Source organism: Haliotis asinina, chromosome 10 (genome assembly GCF_037392515.1).
Source record: "Haliotis asinina isolate JCU_RB_2024 chromosome 10, JCU_Hal_asi_v2, whole genome shotgun sequence".
Classification (NCBI taxonomy): domain Eukaryota; kingdom Metazoa; phylum Mollusca; class Gastropoda; order Lepetellida; family Haliotidae; genus Haliotis; species Haliotis asinina.
Genome location: NC_090289.1, coordinates 2,824,432 through 2,847,604, shown reverse-complemented (window position 1 = coordinate 2,847,604; position 23,173 = coordinate 2,824,432). Strand labels below are relative to the sequence as shown.

At 37.1% G+C, this 23,173-nt stretch overlaps 1 protein-coding gene across 1 annotated transcript; it reads right to left on the bottom strand.

Moving 5' to 3' along the window:
• Window positions 1-994: 994 nt before the first annotated feature.
• Window positions 995-23,173, bottom strand: LOC137297806 (uncharacterized). Its single transcript, XM_067829760.1, has 11 exons — window positions 23,153-23,173; window positions 22,315-22,482; window positions 21,224-21,308; window positions 20,110-20,256; window positions 16,072-16,138; window positions 15,431-15,574; window positions 12,566-13,017; window positions 12,407-12,493; window positions 10,338-12,163; window positions 2,846-2,927; window positions 995-1,440 (listed from the first exon to the last, which is right to left on the bottom strand). Exons 1-11 carry the CDS (start codon window positions 23,171-23,173, stop codon window positions 995-997), a joined length of 3,525 nt encoding a protein of 1,174 aa, XP_067685861.1.

Here is a 23,173-nt window from a genome sequence, read left to right as displayed (position 1 = left end):
AAAAATACTTTCACTTGACAAAGGGTTTGTAATGATTATGAACTATGAAATGTAAGACTTTTTTATTGCTTTTTCAAGGCCCAATCAACAATTTAAGGCCTTACAGAAACACATAAATAGTCAGACAAACAAAAGTTTGGTTAACTTGGGTGAGCTATCATCAAAGGGAAGTAACTCTTAATTACAGCACTGTGCTTTGAATGTTCATCCTTCACAATGGAACATGGTAACATGCTTTTATTTAAGTTTTTGACAATTTTTCATATGCTCATAAGAAAAGTAGGGGAGCCTGACCTTTTAGTTAAGATACCAAGTACAGCATTAACAAATATAACCACCCCTAAACACAATGCATGGAATACACATGCACAACGCAGTAGCCCCATACATGGGGTGTCATTCTTGATTTTTGACAGCTTTCAAAAGGTCAATAAATCACTGCTGACTATTAAGTTTGACAGCCAACTTGTACCACACAGTTGTTAGTGTTGTTTTCTAGCCATTTCTTATTTTTTCGTTTGAAAATGAAAATCATACCCATACAAATTTTACGTCATACACCAGTTATCTTTCAAGAGCGATTACTGTAGAAACAAGTAAGGTCATCTCCCATCTGCAATACATCTCCCAATTATTTCAATTGTAAATTAAATATGAAGTTCCCCTACTTTTGTTTGAAGAGTAAACATCTGGGGTCTTCTCATGGCTCATCACTGGTAATTAGGACCTTTTCATGGCTTTAATGAATTTACGAGCAAAACATTCAAATTGAGGGTTTCCAGGGTGTTACAACCCAGAATAACCAAGACAAACAATTATTTGAAGAACTGATTGCTTGCTCAATGTTGCACTGAGCAATAATATTAAAAATGAAAAGCATCTGTCAGTCAATAACTGTCTACAGATGAACCAGTATGCATATATTTACAAGTTCATGATCAATATGCACAGAATACCATGCACACAAGTGTACTCATACTTCAGAACCCATAATTTACTTATTCTTCATGCACACCATCACTAAAAGAACTTTCAGGGGTTCAAAAACAAAGCCAAAGAGAGCATAACTGATGAGAAACATGCAGGTCCACTCTTGGGCCTGGATGGTTGTCAGCTGTGCTCCTGTCATGATGAAGTATATCATGGCACCCAGTGTCAGGAGAATCATCAGAACAATCAGAACTGGCTTGATGGAAAATGGTAGTAGATTTTGTAGATCACCACTCACAAACCATTCCACAATATACAGTTCTTCCTCTGTGTATTCTCTGGGCAGAGCATCTGTCACATAGAAGGAGTCCACTTTGTTTTGCAGATTGATTGAGACATATTCCTTATGTTTTCTGGCAGTTTTCTTGAGATGGTTTCTTAGTTCCTTTTCATTTCTTTGCTTACTTTCCATCTTCACATACTGGAGGTATTGTTTAATTGGTTTCAGATCTGTAGAACAAGGTATCAAAAAATGAGCATTAATGTCATAATTCTTTGACAATTCAGGAAAATAATTTAAAAAATCAGAGACAGTTTGTTCCAAATACAGACTGAGCCAGAGGTATTCAGAAGTGGTGGGCAATAACACTGGTTAACCAGTATCCAGTGGAATCTGTCCTGTCTGGCGCTCGTCAGGACTCAGGATTTGACGCAACTAGAACTAGATCAGTTTTGTCACTATCATATACATTGCTGTATCACAATAAAACATATCAACTCACTAGTTACATGTACAAGTATACCAATGCTGAACTTAGATTAAATTCTCTTCATCAGCAATCATGTAGGTTCAGCCCAAGATGAACTGGTAAAAATTCACATTCAGTTGACTCATTGCCATGTGCCGGATTAGACAGTTGAATAATTGCCAAGCTCTTAAATGATTATAAATGTTCTTGCCATGGATGAGACAGGGAGTGTATGCTGGTTTTGACAGCTTACTGGATTGGACAACTGTTGTTTTTTTACAGCTTCCACTGTAGTGCAAAATGAACTTGACAATATGATAAATATATTGCTGTACACTTTTTATGAACCGGTTCACCCAATACAATCAGCAATTTCTGTGACTGTGATCAGTAATTTTCATGATGATGCATCTCCTTTATGTTTTTATACATTAATAGTTGTGAGAATGTTTATTGGTAAAAAAATTACATTTGCAAAACATTTAAACCATACAAGTAAAAACATTTATAAACAAACCCAAATTGTGGACACTGGTGCAGATGCTTTTTCTTTATTTCTTTTTTTCAATTGATCTTTTGTACAATTCAATCTGGGTCCTGAAAATGGCCAGTGGCATTGTTTCAAATGAGAGGGAACTATGATGTCATTACCTTAACCATGTGTTACATGTTCACTCTATGTTGCAATAAATATTGCAATATGCCAACACATATCGCAATACGAAAATTTTGGCAATACCGAACCCTACCACATGTACAGACATGCTACTGATGAACCAACACAATCAGGTGCAAATTCACCAAATGAACTCCACCAACATGGGTCTACAGCATGCCCAGTGGAATAACACCTTAAGTTGGCTGAGTCACCACAGAATCATATGGTAAGGCATTAATCAATGTGGTCATATGCAAGGACTGGGACTGGGAACTTTGACATTGTGCTGTTTTCAGGATTACTAGCCATTTACTGAATCTAGAAAGGGCCACTGCCCATGTATCAATAGTAAACATCAAATTTTTAATGGGCCATTCGTTATTCTAATGTGCAAAATGGCCTATGGCCCCTGCCTTTCCCAGTCCCTGCATATGAAACACAGTACATGTATTTAATACACTAAAACCAGTCATCACTAATGTTTAAAGTCATACATTCACATGTTTACCTTGAGTAAGTTCCCCTATTTCTGATGATTCAAGCACCAATTCATTTCCTTCATTGCGCTGGCTAGCCTTTTGATAATATCCCTGAAACAAGGGAAAATTATCACATTATTGTTATGTTCTGAAGTCACAGTTTCAGAAAGTGAAGAAATAGAAAACATTATGCAAATGTACCTGATTACAACTACCAAAGCCCTATGTATTGGACTTACGCATTTCATTGTGAAACATCTTATGACACTTCCTCACATGTTATTAAATTATCCAAGAACACATGTAAGACAACATGCCATTTTCAGTTTCGTTTTTTTAAATGTAACTCAGTGAAAATAGTTATGAATGATAGTTTAAAGCTTCAAGAGTTACTGGAATACCTGACCAGATGGATTTAAAAGAAATACAAATGGCAAATAAGTCTACCGTATATTACCTTGTATAAGTCGACCCCATAGATAAGCCAGCCCCCTAACTTGACCCCCCAAATCAGTGTCAAAATGGTATGTTTCGTGCATAAGCCGTCCCCTGCATCAGACATCTGCCAGTTACAGTCTTGGTCCTAAGTATGGTCGCGGTCAATCCACACCACAAGACATCTCGCAGTTACAGTCTTGGATGTAAAATGTAAGTATGCAAATTGAGAATAATTTCTAATAAAGATTATACTGACCAATTTATTCTAAAAATCTGTGTGTGCTTTCTGTTCTGTATCCACAATACTATGTTAAATCCGACAGAATTAGAATTATAAACTATTTTTCCCTATTTTATTGGAAAAAATTCTCGTACACGTTCATCATCAACAGGTCCATATCATCAAGTTGTCAAAGAGCAAAGTAAGATGTTTAGGGGAGATAATTAATCAAAGTGATTGACCCCCTACTACAGACAACATTCTTTGGTCTTCAAAATTCGGCTTATACAGGTTAATAATACGGTAAAAATAACACATGATGAACATAACACATTCACATGTTTATACAACACATTCACATGTTTTTGTCACTGAAGAATAGCACTTGCAGAAATGCCATAGTAGTCCAGTCAATCTAAGATTTAACTGTGAACTGTCTGCAAAAGAAATGCTTTTAGCTGAAACAAAACACAAATGTTTCACCCAGCAACAAAGTAAAAGTCTAGAAATACGTGGAAATATGTATATTTTTACTTAAATATAGCACTATTTTTTGCAATGTGGCTCGCAATGCTGTGCCTCCATAGTATGAAAGGGACGTAACTCACAAGTTGTCTGCGGTGACCTTTGTTTGGTGAAAGTTGAAATCAACATTGAAATTGTAGACAATTCATCAATTTTTGGGTAAGTATTTATTCTTATAAACCTATAAATGTAACATTAGCATTAATTAAGTTCACAGTGATGCTATATACAGCAGCACCTTTTGTCAAGGAAGGTTATTTCTTCGGCAAATAATCACGTCACATTTAAGCAACAGCACACTGTTGTTTGGGATTAATGAATTTAAAAATAAAAAGACAATTTTGAGCATAGAAATGGGTATTTGGAAGTATTGTCAGAAACTGTAGGCATTTTATACCTAATAATGCTTATTTGTTGCTATGTAACATAAAATATTGACATTTTCAAGTGTTGATTCTGTTGAAGAAAAAAAATCTATGGAAGCCCATTTATGCCATAATGCATCTATAAAGTTCACTATTGCCTTCAGTTCGGTAAAGAGTCTATTTTCTCATAAAATACGGTACACATGACAAAAACACAAGAGAATATATAAATAAATCTCAAACACATTAGCATTGAAATATATGGTATTTTTGTTATTTTGCAGTCGTAATGGCATGATTACTTCTGTCAGAAAGGGAAAGCTGACTTTATTAGATGCTTGTCCTACAGGTAAGTGATCATGTGTTGTCTTTTATGACAATTTTTTTTTACATAATTTAAAACACTTTTTATATTAAAATAGTTACAAGTGGATATATTACTTTTCTTGATGTAAAATGAAGATACATTTTATCATCGCTGTAGCCAATAGAGGGTTTGTACATATATTTCACTCTCAGTTATATGATAAAATTCATTTATTTTATTTTCAGATATTTTCCTGCATCAATGGAGAAATGCCCACAGTAATGTCGAGGAACAAACGCTGGGATGGAATTAAATCAGCAAGTTCAGCTCGTGGTGACTCTTTGCACGTTCAATCCGGCCAAGTTGTTCATCAAGAATGCCGAAAGACATATATCAACCCAAGTGTGATATAACAGAGTCTTTCCCATCAGCCGCATTTAAATGATTCAAGTGAAAGACCAACACCTTCCAAATATCAAGCTTTGTGTTATCTGAACATTGTTTGTTCTGTGGACAGCATGCACATCTATCAGGAAAGAAGAGGTCCTGTGAAGTCCACCCTGTCATAACTTGAGAATTTCAAAGCACCATCCAGAAAATATTTCAGGAACTTGGTGATAAATGGGCTCAGGATGTTCAAGGGAAGCTTTAGTCAGTGAATAATTTACCTGCTGCTGAGATGCATTGTACCATCAACCATGATTATATGAAACTCAAACTACAAGAACACTTTGGGGATTCTATCATCACTACGGAAATGAATGGCAAGTCAAACTTTCAGAACAGCAGAAACAGTTTTCCACGCCTACTTTAGACAACCACACAAAAATGACTACTACAGAAAAGTTGAAGCTAATAAAGACAGCAGCAAAACTTACATTAACTGATATCAAGGACATCAACACCTCAAAAATATCTTATCCATCATCAGAGGAGATGTCATCCATTCAACACAATATCAACTACATTCCAAAATCGTTGAAGACTCTCCTAATGTACATGGTACCTGAGAAGGATGCTGAGGTGTAGATTGCTTCAATTGGCCAGGCTATAATTCAGGTAGCAAGACCAAGGCTCCTGTTAGCTCCACTCCAGATTGGACTTGGTATACAGCTCCACCATCACTTCACATCATAGTTTCTCACTGACACTCTGCATGCTATGGGCTTCTGTTCCTCCAACAGTGAAGTGCAGCATTTTGAAACCAGTGCTGCTGCACATCAAGGAACAACTATTACACAGTTTTAGCAAGGGAACTTCATTCAGTATATAGCAGACAATGTAGACCACAATGTCAGGACCTTGGATGGCCAACAGGATGAGTTTCTGTCAGCACTGAAATTTGACAAGTTATGTGATTTGCAAGTTGAGGAATCATCTGTGGGTATTGATGTTTTGTCGAAAATAGCATGGATGCCAAAGAATTTGATTCCAGGTTGGTCACAAATGATGCAGATGATACAACATGGTTCTCATCAAGGAAAGTCTTCTTTTACCTTTCTCCCAAATACTGACATGAATCCCTGTGATCTAAGTTGCATATACTCTACACTGACATTCATCTTAGAGCAAGCTTTTGGCTATGTTTCCAAGCCCTTGATAACCTTTAACCAGCCTCTCTACTGGAAGGCGCTCACAATTGTCAGCAATGAGCCTGATCACAGCCATCTGAAAAAAGATAATTCTTCAACTGGGAGGATTTCATACAGAAATGAGTTTTCTCAGATGCATTGCCTGTATCATGGGTGGACAGGGTTGCAAAAGATGCTGGAAATGGTTTATGCCTCAAATGCTGTTGCTCATATGCTTAGCTGGAAAGCATTTGCACGTGCTGTTAGAGGACACCTTCTTGTCAACAGTTCTCAAATATCTTCTTGTCAACAAAGCTGCAGGCTCTGATGCAGATGGTACGCCAGCAGAAGCTGGTACTCGAACTGATGGATCATCCACTACCACATTGTTTGTAGATCTTTGTGATGCTTCGAAACTATTTGAAAAGATCATGGCTGAAGAAATATTTCCCCATGACATTAACGCTAGCCCATCTTTGAGTCACATACAGGAAGTCCTTCGCAAGACAAAGCAGTCACTTTCTCATTCACGAACAGCATCACTTTGGCTCCTTTATATGGACATGGTGGACATACTGAAGAAGTTCTTGAAAGGAGAACGCACAGGAAATTGCAAACTCCATCTCCAAGCAGTTATGGAAATGATGCCATATTTTGCTGCATGTGGGCACAATATGTATATCAAGTCAGCCTATATCTATTTGCAATCAATGCAGCGACTCCAACAGGATCATCAGATGACTATCTGGTGTCATGTCTGGACACCATGTTATCCGGTGACAGGTATTCGGCTGGGTTATCTTCAGACTTAGTCACTGAACAGGTGCTGATGAGAAGTTTGAAGTCCACTGCTGGTATGACAAGAGGGCAATCTCTCTCAGTGTTGGGTACCACACAAGTGACCAACACAAAGAAACAACCAATTCTAGGAAAGTCAGAGATGATGAGGATTCCTGTACCATCCTCTCCATTTTTGAAGAAAGATCACCCTTCAATGACGCCCGATCTTTACACAACATTGCAACAGGGGTTACAGCTTACAATTCTGTCAATATTGAACATTCAAAGGAAATCTGAAAAAGGATTGTGCAGTCCACGTGTGGTGAGAAGGCTGTCAACTACAATTTCAAGAAAGCCAACCAGGTAGTCCCAGTGAATACAAGCGTAACAATGAAATCAGATGCAGATGTGCAGTTTGACCAACAACTACTTTTCCAGCGCCTGATAACTGCAGCAGATACCATGTTTGACAATGTTTCAGACCTCTTGTAAGGCTTTCCTTCTTCACTCTTTGACTCTTTTGGATTCATGAATGAAGCTAAAATCTTCATTGTCTGAAGCAATATGGAAGATACACTGCAAAGATATTCCAAAGCAGAACATTCATGAAGACTCGCATCACTAGGTAATCTTCTCCAACGCATCCCATCGACCACTGGCTCAACATTCTCCTCAGTTTCCCAAATCTACACAGAACATGTCAGTAGAAACTACACAAATGCGGCCATAGTCTTTGATGGGTACTTGTCAGGACCTTCGACAAAAGATACTGCACACTGACGACGGACAAGAGGCACCTGTGGTCTAAAAGTAAGTTTCACTGAAGAAATGACCCTGACGTCAAAGAAAGAACAGTTTCTCTCAAACTATGAGAACAAACAGGTTTTCTTGATCTTCTGAGTGCAAAATCTGAGGTCAGAGGTTAGAGGGTTATGAAAGCTTGTGAAGATGCAGACCTTCTGATTGTAGAAACAGCAGTGCAGTGTGCCAACCATTCTAATAGCAGCGGACACAGATCTCCTGGTTCTTCTGCTTTGTCATGCTGATTCAGCAGCTTGTACCCTTATCTTTAAATCAGAACAAGCCAAAATGGCATCAAAGATGTGGAACATTAACAGTCTCAAGGAAAGTATCGGCAGCAACATCTGTCAAATACTCACTGTTATTCATACTTTGACAGGATGTGATGCGACATCTAGAATCTTTAGTCTAGGCAAAGGAGTCGAACTGCAGAAAATCTCTTCCATGCCATTGACTGTCAAGTGTGCACAGGTCTTTTGTAGCAAGACATTATCAACGCAGGTGAAAGACTTATTGTCTCTACAGCGGCACAGAAAATGAGAGCCTTGATGAACGAAGATTTAGGAACTTTTGTGAGAAGCCTGCTACATCTTTTGTTCATGTGCATTCTCTCCCACCTATATCAAAAGCAACATCATACCACACTCAACGAGTCTACTACCAAGTGTGTCAGTGGACAGCAACAAATCCTGACATGCTTCCACTGTGCCTGATGCCTGAGAGAAGTAGCAAACTGTCAGCTCCAGAAGAATGTATGCATGTCATCAGATTAACTGTAAACGAAAGTGTGAATCCAAAAGCTGTTCTTGCAGGAAACATGGAGTGAAGTGCTCAGTTGCATGTTGAGAGTGCCATAGACCGAGTTGCAGCAATTCATCCAGAGTCTTCTGAGATGATTTGGATGATGACTTGCAATTGTGTACATAAGATGAAAGTATAATGGTAATCAAATTCTGAATTTCTGACTAAATATATGGAATCCATAAAATGGATATGAGAGTTAGGAACATTCCCTTACTGCTTTTGTGAACAGAACATTAAAGCAGAAAAGCGATGAAATAGGAATTTTATCACAAAATATCTTAATATTTTTAAGTGACACTCAGAAAATAATAATCTATCCACATTTAATACCTTTACGTTGAAAGAAAGTATCGTTTATGTTTATGTCAAAATGGTATAAGCAAGCAATGAAACACTTGTGTTTATAAGAAAAACACAATTGTGTGAACGCACGTTCTCTTCTACACATTGAAATACGATGTTCCTTAACTTTTCCCATGATTGTCTTTATATCTTTATATCGATATATATCATTACAAGTACAACAACCCTATGTGAATTAATTAAATGATTCTTAGCGACAAATGGACTGATCATGCATTAAGTGTTTGAAGAAAAACATATAAAAGAAACTGACATGTTTATTAAACAAAAGCATAAAAAGCACTTTTGTGGGGATAACCCTAAGGTTGATTTTTAACATATTCCACCCATTAGATTTTTCTACACTTTTGTATTTTCAGTCTCATATACCCCTACTTTGAAAATAATCGTATTATTTCTTTTGCAAAGAGTTCATGGTTGACCCTATATTTCGGTTAGATAGACTGGGCTATAGCTGCTTCATGGATATTTCAACCTCATAGGAAATGTAAATATAAAAATTCAGACCAATCGAAACGTTTTTAAAAAATCTACTGTCATACAATTATTTTGGATTAGAAAATACTAAGATATAGGTCGATATAGGACGGTTTTCATTATGGGTATATTAGGACTGTATCATAGTGACTTTGATAATTAATTGTACAGTAGTGAAAATAAAATAACTGGATGTAGAATTTTGCAAAGATTTGAAATATTTATAGCAAGTATTTGGGGTTTAAAGAGAACACTTTGAAACAGAGAGAATAATCAACAAATAAAAGGAATTATGGATTACATAAATCTCCACTGACGAAATGGTGTGATTTCAGAGCCTTGGCAAAGGGCTTATCGTATGTATTCATGAAGGGAGTGATAATTCATAATTCTGGGTTTCAAGTAGGCTATTCTGTATACTACTCATTTACATTATTATGGAGAAAATGAAAACATAATGTCTAATATATCCTATAGAGAAACTTCACCGAAGGCAGACTTTTGTTAAGATGACATATCTTTATTAATTTGTGGTGGCATGAAATGATAATAATCTGTTATATGTAATATGTTTTTCAATAGTTATGCACATTTAATGAGGGCATGTTATATTTTGACATACTCAACAGAAAGATTGTTCCACAGAGATATGTTTTAGTTTAGAATGCTCTAGAATCTCTTTCATAAGGAGGGGACTAGCCACTGTCTCTCATCTCACATTACAACTAAAAGACACCAGTAGACCACCATTGTGTGTGATGATCGTTTGCCGTTTGCTGGATCATTGTAAGAGCAGCATTTAACAACAAACAAACAAAATACACTTAAACTGCCACACTGTTTGTGAAAGTTTACTCTAAATACTCCTACCTGGCATTCCTTCTTGTAGCTCAACTTTGCTTTCATAACCGCCTTTTTGACAAGATTTCTGGCCAGAAGTTGTTGAAAGATCTTCTGCAGAACAACTTGTGAAGACAGTTGTATCTTCTCTACATAGCAGTAGACACTCTGTAGCAGGTGTAGGTCTAGTCTCTCTCTTACAGCTGCTACTGTTTCCTGCTTGTGTTGTTCATGGCACATGAGAGTCTCTTTCTGAACCCTATTCAAGATATCTTTTACTGAAGTATTTGCCAGTGACATACACTCTTTCCGAACTTCCCATTCTACTTCATTGTATTCAGACAAAGACTGGAAAAAGTCACACAGACTCAGGTGCTCATTTTCAAATCTGAAGATAAGACTCTGTGCTAGAAGAACATATGGATGCAAGGGTAGTTCATCAAGATCACTGAACCATCCTGATGATGCTTCTTGAAGTATTTGAAGCTCACAGTTGGGATCAGGGCCATGTGTTTTCTCTAGACGATCATCGTTCATTTTGGTAATGAGATCTATCATTGTATGTTTCAAGACATTCTCTGAAAATACATATAGATGATCTTGAAAATCAGCCCACAATTCATCTGAGGCAGTCTTCATTACAGATTCACACAGGTCCTTTACAGTTCTGTCTAGCTCAAGTTCAAAATGAAGTTCTGTCATTGCCACTTCAAGGACACTATGTGTAATGATGTGAGCCTGATTTTGTACTTGTTGCATATGTTCCTGGATTTTCAAAACTTCCACAGCCTTACTCAATGCACAATAGGTGATGACAGCAGCAATAATCTCCATTGTCAGCGTGTACTCATCTATTGGTGCCCCCATGCCAGTTTCCCCTGAGAGAGAAATGACATTCCACACAAAGGAATAAATCATCTCACTCAGTCTTCTCTTCAGGTGATTCCTGAGTTCTTGAATATCAAGCTGGCTGCAGCACATTTCAATCTGAGACATTTCCAGTATGTAACAGAAAGAGTTCCGAATCATCACAAGTGATAGTCCTTGAAGTAGGGAGTGGGACATTAACATCTTGTCACTGCCAACTATTCTACTTGCATCAAGAAATCTCTTACCATCATTTCTTGGATTGGAGCATGTGGTAACATGTTTACCAGCTCCTGCAAGATGCATATTTTGGCTTGACATGTTTGCAGACATCAAACAACTATTTTTTCGGGTTGATATCAGTGGTAACTCCACCTGAACTGTCTTGAATATACTTCTGTCTTCTGTTTCTGTAGATTTAGTTTTTTGTTCTTTATCTTCACCACCCTTGAGAGATGTGGTACTGCAGCCTGCATTACTCCATATTTGTTGTAGAGACATACAGCTGTCGACCCACACAGTAACAGAAGCATGACTGTCAAGTGTCTGTCCCAGATAGGGAATGTTGTGCTTCAAACGATCAAACATTGAGATATATTCCATCATATCTGAGCTCTCTGTATCAGTCTGAGTGGTAGTTAAGTTTGTCATTGTTGGTGATGATTTCTCAACATGTTCTTGAAAGTTTTCTGGAAAATTATTCACAAGCAGTAATATGCTGTGATTGAGAGAGTGCTGAAGTTGATGAAGGCATTGTTCAATAAACTTGGTGTCAAGGGCTGGTTGATTAAAAAGCAGGCCGGTAGAAGATAGCAGAATCCCAGCATAATGCTCTGCCAGACAAAAAGGATTTGAGAATTGATATTCACTTATCAGTACTTGGAAAAGGTTTTGAGCAAACTCTGCCTTCTCGTCATCAGTAATAGCACTACATTCCAATAAACAACCATGGGAAATGTCCACATGTTCAGTCTTTTGGGTCTGTTTTGGATATGTAGATGGAGTGCTCAGAGGCTGTGATACATGTATCAAATGACTTGTCTTAAGAGACTCACCCGATGGAAATTCAGTTTGATTTTTATATTGTTGGATAATTTCATTTGGCATCGGTATCTCACTATCTTGCCACCCATCTCCACTACCATACCTGTTTCCTGGAACATTGATACTTCTGGAGGTGTCATCAGAGAAAGTTTCCATGTTGATGCAGAACTCTGTCCGGTCTGAACTGGAACTTAAGAAGAATTTATCATCTTCAGAGACATCAGCAGCAAGCTGTAGAGCAGAAACATGTGCATCTGAATGACCCGTTTCCTGGTCAGCTGCAATCCCATAAATATCTGGACCAGGCACAGACTCTCCCAACATAAGCTGCAAATTCTGGTGTCTTGTATGTCTTGTTCTAGCATCATCAACATCTTTGACACCAATACTTTCAATGACTGTGTCATCTAGAGCAGAGTCAACTACTTTGTAAGACGTTTCCAATGCTATGTTTTCTTTTTTCAAGTCTTGTAAGCCATTAAAGGTGAGAGGTTTCCGTAATTTCGAGGAGGGGGACGCATTTCTCAGCAGAATCTCCAGAGTCCATGATAATGAGACAGCAACAATAGTAACAAGGACACATCCAATAATTTCATCATCAGTCAGGCTGAATACAGTGCTTGTATCCTGCACCATTAGGAATGCTATGAGATTTCCAGCAAGAAGGACAGCCAGCATACAAAAGAACAGGATCAGGCTTACAACTGTAGAAAATGCACCAAATCTGACCGGACACACTGCCATGGAAAACCACTGATGCTGCACACACAGGTTGGACATATACTTCAATGCCTTGTCTCTGCAACAAACACTGTTCGCTTTAACAAACAGATGGCAGTCAGGTTACCTCACATGCTCAATAAGCTTGGTAGATGTGAAATTATTTAATCATAACATTTTGCCTCAACAATAAAAGCATGGCTGGATCCATTGGTCTTTATCTGGAAAAATAACAATTTCAGCAATCAAGAGGAATATGTTCTCTTCATTTACCTATTTTCAAACTATCAAACATGCTTGAGATTAAACTAAAATCCATGTTCATCTTACACCATTAATTCACAGAAAATGAACTTGATGATGGAGATCTTACAGGTAAATAAAATGTGTTTTAGTAGAAAACACAAAAAAAGAAGAAAATGTATATTTTTCAGAAGGTACTTAGCAACAAGTTCAGCTGACTTACAATGTGCGTATAACCAATGTATCTCTTCAGGGATTTTATCTTTCACAGTGAGAGGAATAATGAAAAGTGTGTCCATTCCATGATCCAAACTGTTGTCCTATAGTACTTGAATTTTTCGGGTAACAATACCATGCATTCAAGGAAGCTAAGGTGTTAATAACATACTACAAACACAAAGTATGGTAACACCTTATCATTTGATAGTTATAAATAAACTTGTACGTGGTGAGGTCATTGATGCCCTAAGGTACATGCAACTTCTTATGTGCTTCACGGGCACTTTAAACAACATGTTAGAACACAGAGGGAAATGACAGAATGAATATTGGTTGAGTTTCAGTGAAATGAAATATTGCCCAAAACAGCAAAAAACAAGGGTGCTGTAACACTCCACCACTCAAACAAAACAGCCTAGTGCATGTGGAAGACAGACTTCCGATGATGCCTGTTGTTACGGTAAGAATTTGCTGTGACACAATTTGTAAGAAATCCCCTGTGAACCAGCAAAACAGAACAAAGACAAGTCTAAAACATTCATATATTGTATTATTAATAAGCAAAGAGAGCAAGTTATACAAAGTCACAAGTCAATTTCACAATACCAATTTCAAATACAATACAAATGAGACAAAAAACTAAGGCAATGGGTCACAAAATATATAGCAAACTCACCAAAGTCTTAGAGCGAGAGAGAAACAGTTAGGCAGAATGTAACACAGCTAAGGTTCTGACGAAAGCTATGAAGAAGATGCGTTAGCAGCAGTTGATGATGTATACTCCAATAATGTGTTCATCTACACGGCAACCAGCGTTTGTATATACTTTCAGTCATTTCCCGAAAGTTTGAGCACATAACCATTACCACTAACATGGGGAGATCTAGAATGTCGTCGCCTAGTGTTGGTGTTTTTTCAAAGCTAGGTAACTCTAAAGTACTGCCTTAGAAGCGTGCCACTTGAATAATTCTCTGTAGGAAATGTGACCCATAATAACTAACACTTAAACCTTAAATATTGTGACCCAATTACAACTACCACAATAATAATTAATAACAAAATATACAGAAAATACACACTCGTAACACTATGGCAACTGTGCACAGGTTGATGTGAATTTGAAGGCTTGGAGCTGAACATATCGATCGTATACCCTTGATGCTTTTCTTGGTCCTCAGGAGTGAGGTCTGTCCTGTACTCTACCAGTGGAATGAAATCTGTCCTTCGGTCTCTGAATGACAGAGGGAGTCACATAAAGATAACAAGCAATCTTATGGATTCACCACCACCCCTCTTCTGTTATCGGCACTTAAAGGCCTGCGCTGTGGCATAGCGAAGAAGTTGTGAAGCTTTAATGCTGTCTTTACCTCCTTTTAAAAGAAACATCACAAGCTGCATGGGAAGTCTGTCTTCTGTCTGTGTCTGTGTTCACCCAGCAGAAAATGGTTACCCGGTGACTATGAACTTCTAGTCCTGTAACTATGACCTTCTAGCGCCTTAGAGGCAGCTTGGGTTATCTGGGGTAATGACTAATCAGATTCTGATTACAGCATCCAGTGAGCAACTAGTCAGAGGGATACAAGGTGCTATATAAGTGAATTATTATCATTATCACTTGACTGTTGTGTTTGGGTGTTTGAATTAAACCCAGTACTGGTGTGTTTTCAGCACTCTTGTTTTTTACTGTTTTGGGGAATTTTTAATTTCACTCAAACTCAACCAATATTCATTCTGTTGCTTCACTTCATGATCTGACATGTCATCTAAAGTGGCCATTAAGAACATAAAAAGCTGCATTTACTTTAGAGTATAAATGGACTCACCATGTTTAAGTTTATAGATGACTTTCAATTTTTAGGGTGTTCCTATACTTTTTGTTGGAAGTATACTTCCAATATCATAGTCATATAACAACTTTCTATGAACACAGGGTTTTTTCAATGAAGTGTGTCAGCTATATCTCTAGTACTGTGTGAAGCACTGTCCTCAATTTACAGACATGAAATTCAAGTTGTGCAATGTCATGTCACCTTAAGGTTCTGGTCCTTGACACAGATGCATTCAGCATGACATGGGTCTCAAGTTTCTGCACACACAGCATCTTGGGGATGTTGTCAGCAGATGACCACTGCATACACAACTCTGGCGAATACACCTCAAGGCATGATGGTCTCCTAGTGAAGAAATACAAGGCAAGAAATTAGCATTAGCATGAACAATCTCCCTTAGACTGTAGAGTGTCTGGATAGAGTATAAAACAAGTAACACTGATACAACAAAGAAAATCAATAACCGATGCAGTCATAATATTCCTTCTTTTAGGAGTGCTGACATGCATTTGAATGAAATTGAAGTTTGTTTATTCCACCAAGTCACTGAGCATATTCACTTGATCCCTGTTGGCACCACTGTACAAGCACCACAGGGAAAAAGGGAAATGCCAACACCTTTTGAAATGATTTCAGTGATGGTTGCCATGCAATCAAAATTGAACTTCATGGCTGAAACAACATGAGAAAAATCACCAGCTTGAACATCCATCCGAAGTTTGTGAGTTGTGATGAAACATTTTCAGATAACTTTCTAAGAAGTCAGTTTCTTCAATTAAGCCAAAGATTGTAACATTACAGTGACATTCCCTGAGAAAAGATGCTGATTAAAGAGCGCTTACCATGCAGACTTGACGCCAACTTCATTTACCATTTCAATGCCAACTGCCGTAATTTCTCCTAGATCATCTAAAAATATTAATATAATAATCATAGAAATACTAAAAATATCACCCCTCTAACATAATCAATTGAATTCAGTAGAAGTCAGGGATCATGGTAGATTGTATTTGAGAAGTCCTTGGGCCGAGGTATTAAAGGTCACATATACTCTAATAGGGCACAAACGCAAAATTACTTGCTGACATCGTTACAAATGAAACTCTGTCATTAAAAATGCTCATTTCGATCTTTAATTACCTTAAATCGACCTTTTTGTCAACAGTGCAAAATTCTCAGCCGCAAACGAAATTTCAACCAATTAAAGCGGCGTGTCTCTGTGAAGTAATAGTGGGTAAAGGAAATGAAGGTCTGTGCAGTATTTATCTACGTTTCAGGGGTTGAACTATTTCGTCTGCAGGTTTGTACAAACATGAAATCGCGAAAGCTGTTGAGAAATATGAAAGCCATATGTTCTCACAATCTACTATCATTTAGTTTTGTCTCCTGCTTTGCCTAGTTTTCGAGTTACAACCCTTGTTTTCATAGATGATTCTGTCAAAATCACTTGGTGTCGCTAAACTGTAATCCGTGTTAGGTGGTATATTTATTTATTTATTTGTCATCATTCACTTGATGCTCAGTAATTTATAACAGGTATAATTAGTGGTAACAACACTTAGATTACCCGACAAGATCAAAGAAATTAACCGATTGATTAATTAGTTTTATGGGGATTTGAATGGGGGATTTGTCAAAAGGTAGTGTTTATGTATGCACATTTACTAATCTATACTGAATACACACTGTCGTGTCTGTGTCTATGTAAAACAACACCTTTCTTTCAAAGGATTAACCTCCAATACATTGATTGATTGCTCATTATTGGCTAACTAAATAACTTTTTAAAAAGAATGACGCACATTATGCAATTAGTTGCCAGGTGTGCTATCTTGGGTAACCAGTGAAACCATACATCAATGTGAAAAACCTGAAATGATACATCACGTTTCCGTATGTTAGACTGTTAAAAGACACATCACTTGGGCAATCTGCAGAAGAATTATATATCACTTGTTTTTGTGGATATTGATGGATATATTCCTCGAAGAAGGTAATAGCCTGACATTGCTCCTATAACTTTAATTTTAATATTTGCATTTTTGTTTTTAATACGTTGTCGTAGCTTTCAACAGAATCATTGTTTTTTGTCGTTAGAGTGTAATGATGCAGACGACATACACTAGGGCGTGGGTGCGAATTATGATTCATATAGGAAAACTATGAAATGTCTACATATTACATTCCTGTTATACATTCGCAGATCGCTTCTTTTTATTAAGTTTCAAAATGCATACAAGTATGATTATAAAGTAATTAGGATTATGAGACCAAGTATAAAGACGTATATTGACAAGTGTCTACATACTGGTGAGTGAATGTTACAAACCAAGTAAATTTAGAAAGTGATGAAATTTATCGCTCATTATTTTCACTTCGACCCCGACCTCGCTTAGGTTATGTTACAGGTTGTGTCATGCAAACTCCTTTTGGTAATGATTCAAATACATATTTATGTAGTTTTGATTTTCTAACTTGATGAGAACAAACCATACCATACATACCGATCTTGGGATGAATGCTATTTAAGTTGGTTTTCACCAACTTACAAAAGAACAATTAATTTCTACTGGTAGTAAAATATGTATTTTATTGATGGACATTAGGATTTTACATGACATTGCTTATAACATAACAATTTCACTCTTGGAATTGGTCAATATAAGGGGTCAATATAATATTACTTATGATAATATTGTCACTTCGACCACAACCTCGTTTCTGAAGAAGAAAGCGTTCTATCCATGCAAAATCCTTTTGGTCAGCAATGTGTAGTAAGCAGTCTTGATTTTCTAAACTCGATGAGACTTGAACTCCATTTTCTATCCTGGAAGCGTGGTAGGGGCGAACCATCCGAATTAGTATGTACCACAGGCTTCCACAAAGCTCACTTTGCACACACTAACAACCAATTTAAGCACAAACTACGGAGTCTGTTGGAAATCTGTGCATAGTGACACCATCACCTGACCCCAAGGAACATTTGACGGCAACACAACAATTCGGCATGTCTTTGGTGACGTCGAGAAATCAACAAAATGATGAGCTTCTTACACTTTTTCTATACATTTAACTGGAAACCGTTCCTTCTATGACGTCACAGTAGGGCTCTGACGACAGAGTTACGTAACCTGTCTGCGGTTTCGTTTGCGGGCGAGAGAGAAGCAGACGGCTTTTTAGCAACTTTTAAGCGCTTGGTATTAATTAACCACAAGTTTTTTTTAAAAGAAAATGGTGTTTTGTTTATGACTAACCAAAAGTCTTTCATATGCAGTGATAAAAAGAGTACCAAAAAATTGAGTTTAGTGGTCCTTTAACACATGAGTTGGCCTTGATTTCCATCACTGGTGCCTCTGTAGGGTACCAACAGTAAATCTTATAGATCGATTACATTTTACAGTCTCTCTACAGATGCAGAATTCAGAGAACCTTACTGTCCCTAGAAATTTAAATTCATTTGAATACAAACTAATTACCATGATGTAACACACTAAAAGAAACTGATCAAATTTACATACACATTTTAACCATGCAATCACACTGTCTGCTTATAAATTGTACGTACTGATTTATGTTTTCAATCAATCATATTGTTTACATTAACTTCAGCAAATTGTGTGTGAAGTTACACACCAGCTAACAGTTAATTACGTCAGTATACCACAACTGCTTTGAAACAATTATATTTGACAGAAAATTCACACATTTGTCATAAATGCCTTACTTTGAATGTTAAAAGCAATGTATCTTGAAATTTGACTACGATAATATTGAGTGAACATGACGTTTTGAATGTGAGCATGTGTTAAATGCACATTATTTTTGGATACGCACACTAGCAGTGTTCACTAATAGCATCTGACCCTCTGACAAATCTGACAGATTCGCCAGTGGTCAGACAGAAATCACCAACCTGCCAGCCCCAGTGTCTGACTGAATATTTCACAATGTCTTTGTGTGAAGTTGTTACTTGTGGCATGTGACACTTGATGGTGTTTAGAAATCTTATGTTTGTTATCAAATAATGTTAGTAATTTCAATGCCAATTATAAGAAATGTTAAATCTGAAATGTTTGCTTAAATTTATTCTGTGGGTCCCGTGAATTTTCAGTGGGTCACACAGACATCTGAAACTTACAGGACCCAATGTCCTGTTACTTTGAAACATCACCATGAACACTGCTATAGTCAAGAAAATGCAGCATTTCAAATACTTTCAAACTGAAGCAGCTTCAAGGACACCAGGGGGGCTAGGGAAGTATGCATTGTGTGATACTTTTGTGGAAGTTAATATATGACATGCATTCTCACTTATCTATACCAAGAAGAAGAAGGAAATGGCTGACGAATGTTCCTTACTTCCTGTGGCACCATAAACATGGTTATATTAATGTACATATGACATAGCTTTGATGAGGTCACAGGTGTTAACTTTGCGCCATTTACAATGCATATGCTTCATATAGGCCTGTCATGTTGTTTTTAAGTCATCATGTCATATTTAAAGGCATGTATGACCCATGTGGAAACCATGGTGACTAAATGGCTGACTTTGTCTGCTGGTGAAGAGGTGCCTGACTCTGAGGGTGTGGGTTCAAATCCTGGATGGGACTCAATCTAGTAAAATTACTATAATCTGCACTTTACTGAGAAAGTGTAATCCCAAAAATAACATGTTACATTTGACCATATTCACCACGGCGTTGTGTATTCATATGACCCATGCACACAGGCCAAAAGGGACCGGTATGCTCTTACTGTATCACTAATAATTAAGGGCTGTACATAGAGAAGTCATCTTTAATATTCCAGGTAACTTTACACAACATGGAACAGAGTTTTGCTCATGTAATGAAATGGACAATTTCACTGAAACATACCCGGTGTATGAATGACAAATATGTCAGTGTTGCCTCTTGTCAGGATGTCTTTTGTTGCTGACATCTTCTTCAAAAGGAAAAACGCAGAGTTCTGGAACTGGCCATGAAGCTGGACAAACACCTTGGTGGTGGGTGGACACCCAGAATCTGAAACAGAATCACTATTGATGTGTCAGGGAGTCTAATTGCTCCAACCTGTAAGTTAGTTTTTAGTCCCATCATTTTATAAATGGCTTTGTCAAATAATATCTGAAAGTTTTAGTTTTTCACATTCAGAGCCATTAGGTTATGTGCAACCTGTCAGTACTGGACTTGTGTGACCATAACTGTACTCTGGACAAGTGCTATTTTGGCAAGAGATGTGATTTTGATACTGTAACGATAAACTTTCTGACTTCCGAGATGGGGTTCTGATTTGAATTTGGACAACTTGCTGAAATGACGGAAGAGTTAACCTAGTCAGGAGGCCAACAAGTAGGTACTATGCAGTCTTATGGGTGAATCAGTGCCCTGATACACTACCATGATGTATACAATCTAATCCCCATGAGTTGCATCACTGGGAACCAAGCAATAAATTTGAATTGCCGATGTATTCGAGACATGTGTAAATCTATGGTGGCAGAAAAAATGGTGGGGACCAACTAGTACTTCAAGTTATGCATAATATTCAAGACATTGGCATTCAACTCACTGGGATTTGACTGTATGCGAGATCAAAGGCAATTTATTTATTTAATTTTATTCAAGTCATAATGTTGATATATATCTGTACATAATCCATCGATACGTACCTCTGCTTTGTACATGACACTACAAGTAATCATGTGAACCAATAATAAAAAAAAAAAAAAATTATTCAAGTCAGAAAGTCAAAACCATACTCTTACTTTCTGTTTCATAAACCGCAAAAAAGATAACAGTATGTGTGAGAAAGTATTTTTGTTGTCAATTATTCATTTCAAGCATTACATTCTATAGCTTCATAATAGTCCTTTTATCAGCACAATACAAATCATCTCAACAAGATATTTAGGTCACATCTGTGCCTGAATACATACTCCATAACATGTCCTGACACATTCCCGATACAATTAGCAGCTCTATTACTTACATGGCAATAGTGATGTTTTCACTACAACTATATACTCATTAACTCTCTCATGATCTTCTGGGGTTGTTAGTGGTACAACATTGGGCTGTAACAAAGGGAAACCTTAAACATAAATATTATCCTGCAATGACATATTATTTCAACAATTATATATTTCCCAAACATACTTTCCTGGCAGTTTGTACACCCCTCACCCCCAAACCATTTTCATCCAAGGACAGACATAAAGAAAAGTTATCTTGATGTTAGCCATTAGAGCCCTGGCCACCAATTTCTCAGCCCCATGTTTGTTATCATTGTCGTTACTGTCCCCATCCCTGTTCCCTCAATATCAATCAATGACTGTCAGATATCAGAGAATTGACATTGAGCAAATATACAAAAAGTCCATAAATTACAAACAAACAACTGCATGTAATAAATTGCATGGAAGCTTTGTGTAGGTCTATTTGAGTGAGTGAATTTAGTTTTATGCTGCACTCAATAATATTCCAGATATATGGTGACGGTCTGTAAGTAGAGTCTGGTCCAGACAGTTTAGTTATCACCTGCATTCAATCCTGTTAGTCGCCTCTTACGACAAGCATGGGTGACTGAAGATTAACATTCTATGATGTCTTTTAGCATCATTCAGAAGTTGTTATAGATGACCAAGATATTTCAGGTGAACCTGATGAAGGGATCTGTAATAATAGTGAAATGTGTAGAAAAGATTAGAAAAAGATTAATTGATTAAAAATCTTGGTTATCAATACTCTAACATGGACTTTCACAGGTACTGTGTAGGTCTGTAAAAAACATAGGTCATTATTGTATATAACTTGTTTGTTCATGTGAAGGAATCGAACCGATTGCACACTGCATGGTACATGGATTTCTGTTTAATCAAGCCACTTGACCAATCACAGGTCATCTTTGGAAATCTGAAGAAATCATACAAATCTTAATGTTGAAATATTCAACCCCAAGAAGCCAGTAGACACTTTAGGTGATTGATTCACTGATATCATACTAATTAGTTGTCTGCACAAAAATAAGGTGACAGTTGTGCATATATGATATAAATGACAGTCCCTGTTAGAAACTGTTACCTGACATCTTCTTTGTAAAAACCCAATCATTACTGCCACTACATAGAATAGACCGATCACACCTCCAATGTATAGGAAAAATGTATTCTTGGTTTCTCCAGTTGGCCACAGCTCAGACATCTTTGACAGTTGACATGCTCCTTCATCTTTGACTCTACTTGAACATAGCTGCAAATATTCAAAATGAGGTAATTAAGTGATTTTAATAATAATTTAACGTTTGCTATATCATGGTGTGGAAAGTCCCCAGATGGGTGACCATGTTTGGCAGGTTGACTCCAAAGAGTTTCTAGAAGTCCAGTCCTGCCCCACAAGGAAACACTGTGATACATGTGGTCGCACCTTAGGTAGGTGAGTTTGTTCAAACATGCCTCTGTTTACCTAACAGAAAATGGGTACACAGTGGAATAAGTTATATGATTATAACCTTCTAGCCCCTCCAAAGGCAGCTTGGTATTAATGAACTGTCTGTTCATATACACTTGGTGTGTGGAATTTAGCACTTTAGAAATACACCCTGTTGTCATTATGTGGCTTAATATCATTCAGTTACTGTAATGTGCAGTGTTATAAGTTAAGGAGATACTGGAGTTGTTATTTTTTTATCTACACTGTTTGAACTTACCAACAATTAAAATCTTCACTTTGTTCACATTTGTTCAAAGCAAAGTATATATCTACTATAATTAACATCAGCACTCAATTAATTTGATAGTGAAAATATTGCCGGCAAAGTAACTATTCAAACATTGCACATGTAAGGCCTGTTGGAACAAAATAAACGATTGCATGTTTTTTTTCTACCAATACATGTAATAAATATAAGGCAGTTACCTACATCAGATTTAATTGGGAGCAT